Source organism: Nanorana parkeri, unplaced genomic scaffold (assembly GCF_000935625.1).
Source record: "Nanorana parkeri isolate BGI_ZX_2015 unplaced genomic scaffold, ASM93562v1 scaffold3, whole genome shotgun sequence".
NCBI classification, from domain to species: Eukaryota; Metazoa; Chordata; class Amphibia; order Anura; family Dicroglossidae; genus Nanorana; species Nanorana parkeri.
In genome coordinates, this window is record NW_017306271.1 from 882,967 (window position 1) to 885,840 (window position 2,874).

Here is a 2,874-nt window from a genome sequence, read left to right on the forward strand (position 1 = left end):
ACTTTGGATAGAGCAGGGTGTAGATAAAGCCCCTGTCCCACCAAATAAATTTCCTTTAACTTCCTGTTCTGTAGACACAACAGAAAGTGAGAGGAAATCCCTGCAAGGTCAGGAAAATCCAATCTCAGCTTTCACCAGAATAAGTGTGCACATCCAAAGAGTGTCTTTCTTTTCTGGACCATTGTCACCTTTTTAGAGAAGAGAATCGCTCTAGAGGAGACAAGCAGAGGTTCTAACCTCTCACCACTCTATCCAAAATTTAAAAAAGATAGATATACTTTGATTTTTCCACTAAATCTAGTAGCATAGATCAGGGGTCAAAATTTCAAGTCCTGAGCTACTAACCAGGCCTTAAGAGTTACTCCAGTTGCCCACCTAACCCCTACCCTGCCCCGGCCTTAAGGCCACCCCTAAACACACCCTCTTAAATAATCTTATAAATTACACTGTTACATGTTTTATGCAGAATAAAGTTACAAAAATAAATATTAAATAGGCGAACAGGCAGATCCCTGGTGATTAGGTCTGCTGCAGACCTTACTAAATACTTAGTTTTTGGCCGGAGCTCAGTGAAGAGCTGCGGCTGAAAGAAAGGAGAGCCCAGCAGGAGCAGCTGCTCCCACCAGTCAGGCACGCGGCCCGTGACTGCAAGCCTGACTGAATTTCCACTCGCCTGCACTGCATTTCCCATCGCCAAATGCGAGCAAACAAGTGGAAATTTTGAGCCCTGGCATAGATTATAGTATCTATATGTATAGCTTAAAAGAAACACTGAAATGAATACATGTTCCTTAAATGTGTCATCTATTTTATTGGGGATTTAGGACCTCTTTGTTTGAGGACCTTCTTGCTCTTTTGTCGTGGATCTTGACTAGTAGTTGAGCTTTGCACATACTAAGTGTGGTAAAGGAAATAAAATAAATCCAGTGCCAGGCTTGAGACTTATATCTTCTCTGGAGACTCCTGGAGGTGGGTAGAAAGTGAAGGTTTGCAGAAGGCCGGTAAAAAACAGGAAAAGCTCCATTCTGGCCAAACTTTCTCCAACACAAGCTCTTCTTCCTGGGGAAACAAAATCAACTCAGGATGACATAAGCTGTGCTCGGCCAATTAACAGCAGACTAAAAATAAAAGAATTATATCTAAATCTGTGGATAGAGTGAAGTGGTAGAGGTGAGTCTGACCCCAAGGTACGTGTAGTTTAGTGGCTAAACTGTGGTGTGGGTTGCTGCTACAAGATACCTATTAGGTTCCCAAAATGTACATTTTACAGTATCCCTATTGACTTCCTTGTGAATTACTTGAACCTTAGAGAAAACAATGGTGGGGAAAAGTGATGGAAAATCCATTGACACTTGGGTAATGTGTTCTGTGGATTGGCTTTTGCGGTCCACAATGTATTTCCACTTCCAGAGTGTATTTCCACTTTTGCAGTCAAATTTGAGAAAACCCCACTATATGTTTGTTAAGTGTTTTAATTCACAATACATACTTAAAAATATTTTTACCTTTTATGTGTTTGGTGAAGGTATTTGTGCAAATTCCAAGTTACTCTAAGTAGTTTAAAAGTGAAAGTAGAGGGAGAAACTGAGGGCCAGACTGAGCTTCTTCTCATTAGCATACAAAACGTCTAGGTTTTAAACACTTTGTTAGGACAGACAGTACTCAAATCTAGTTTAAAACTGATATTATCTGCCAGCACTGTACATACAGTGTTAACTAGTGTAAACGTACCTTGCCTCAGCTCACTCCTTGATATTATATAATGAGGAAGCTAAGCAGGATTTTAAGCCCTTATTCAAGTTATGCAATGTGAATGGCAACATGTAACAAATCTAAAGAATATGTTATACCAATTTAACCTAAGTATTAGGGATGTCCCAATACCGATGCTAGCATCAGAATCGGGCCCGATACAGGGCATTTTGACAAGTACTTGTCAAAATGCCCCGATGCATAGCGCCGATGCTTGTGCTGTTTTTTTGTTTTGTTGTTGTTATACTTTACCTTCTGTGGTGGAGTCCTCTGGGCTGGCTGTGCGGAGGAGCGTCGCGTCACTGCTGTAGGCGGAGCTCCAGCTGGGGTCCTAATGTAGGTGGGCGGAGACTGCCTGGAACTCCGCCCACAGAGTGACGCTCCTCCGCTCAGCGCCTCCGACGTCCAGCGCCACAGACGCCGACATCAGTGGCGGATCCAGGGGGGCAACAGGGCAAATGCCCCCCCGAGATAGAGCCGCTCCCTGAATCTCCCACCCGCGGTACTGGTGACACAGTACATCCCCGCACAGCCGCTGCGGGGACATACAGCTGTCACAGACTTTATTGCGGTTCAGTGTAAAAAAAACGGCACAGTACAAGTACTGTGCCATTTTTTTACACTGAACTGCAGTAAACTCTGACAGTGACAGCTGTATGTTCCAGCGGTGGCTGTGTGGGAATGGGACAGGTGGCTCTGTAAATGCCTGTAAGGAGTGTTTAGCCTGGTGGTGCCTGTACAGACTCTGCAGGCACCACCAGGCCACCACATCCTGCTGTTGGGGTCATTGTGAAGACCCTCTCCTGTGCTCCTCCCCTCCCCTGGCCACCAAGGACTCAGAAGAAAGAGGTTCTGCAGGAGTAAGGTAAGCCCCTATGGGTGATGGCGGGGAGGGGGGGGGGTGGGAGACTGTGGGGGGTGGTATGCTGACTTCATGTAAAATGTCCAGCTGGTGGTATTCTGCATAACTGTATAATGAATAGACAGGAACGCAGATTACCACCAGCTATACAGGACTACAAATTACAGCACTGGCGGCACTACCAGGGACGCAGTGGTCGCGGTTGCGACCGGGCCCTGGCGTTCCGCCTGTTGGGGGGGTGCCAGAGAGGAAGAAGAGGG

The 2,874-nt window shown here is 45.8% G+C and overlaps 1 protein-coding gene across 1 annotated transcript in view; it reads right to left on the reverse strand.

The window, feature by feature from the left end:
• Positions 1 to 866: 866 nt before the first annotated feature.
• LOC108798127 (cytochrome P450 2K1-like) overlaps positions 867 to 2,874 on the reverse strand; it is a 17,396-nt gene continuing 15,388 nt past the window's right edge. Inside the window, exon 9 of the mRNA XM_018569889.1 lies at positions 867 to 1,059. Coding sequence (XP_018425391.1) covers positions 872 to 1,059 — 188 coding nt within the window. The 3' untranslated portion in view covers positions 867 to 871. The remainder of the gene's footprint in view (positions 1,060 to 2,874) is intronic.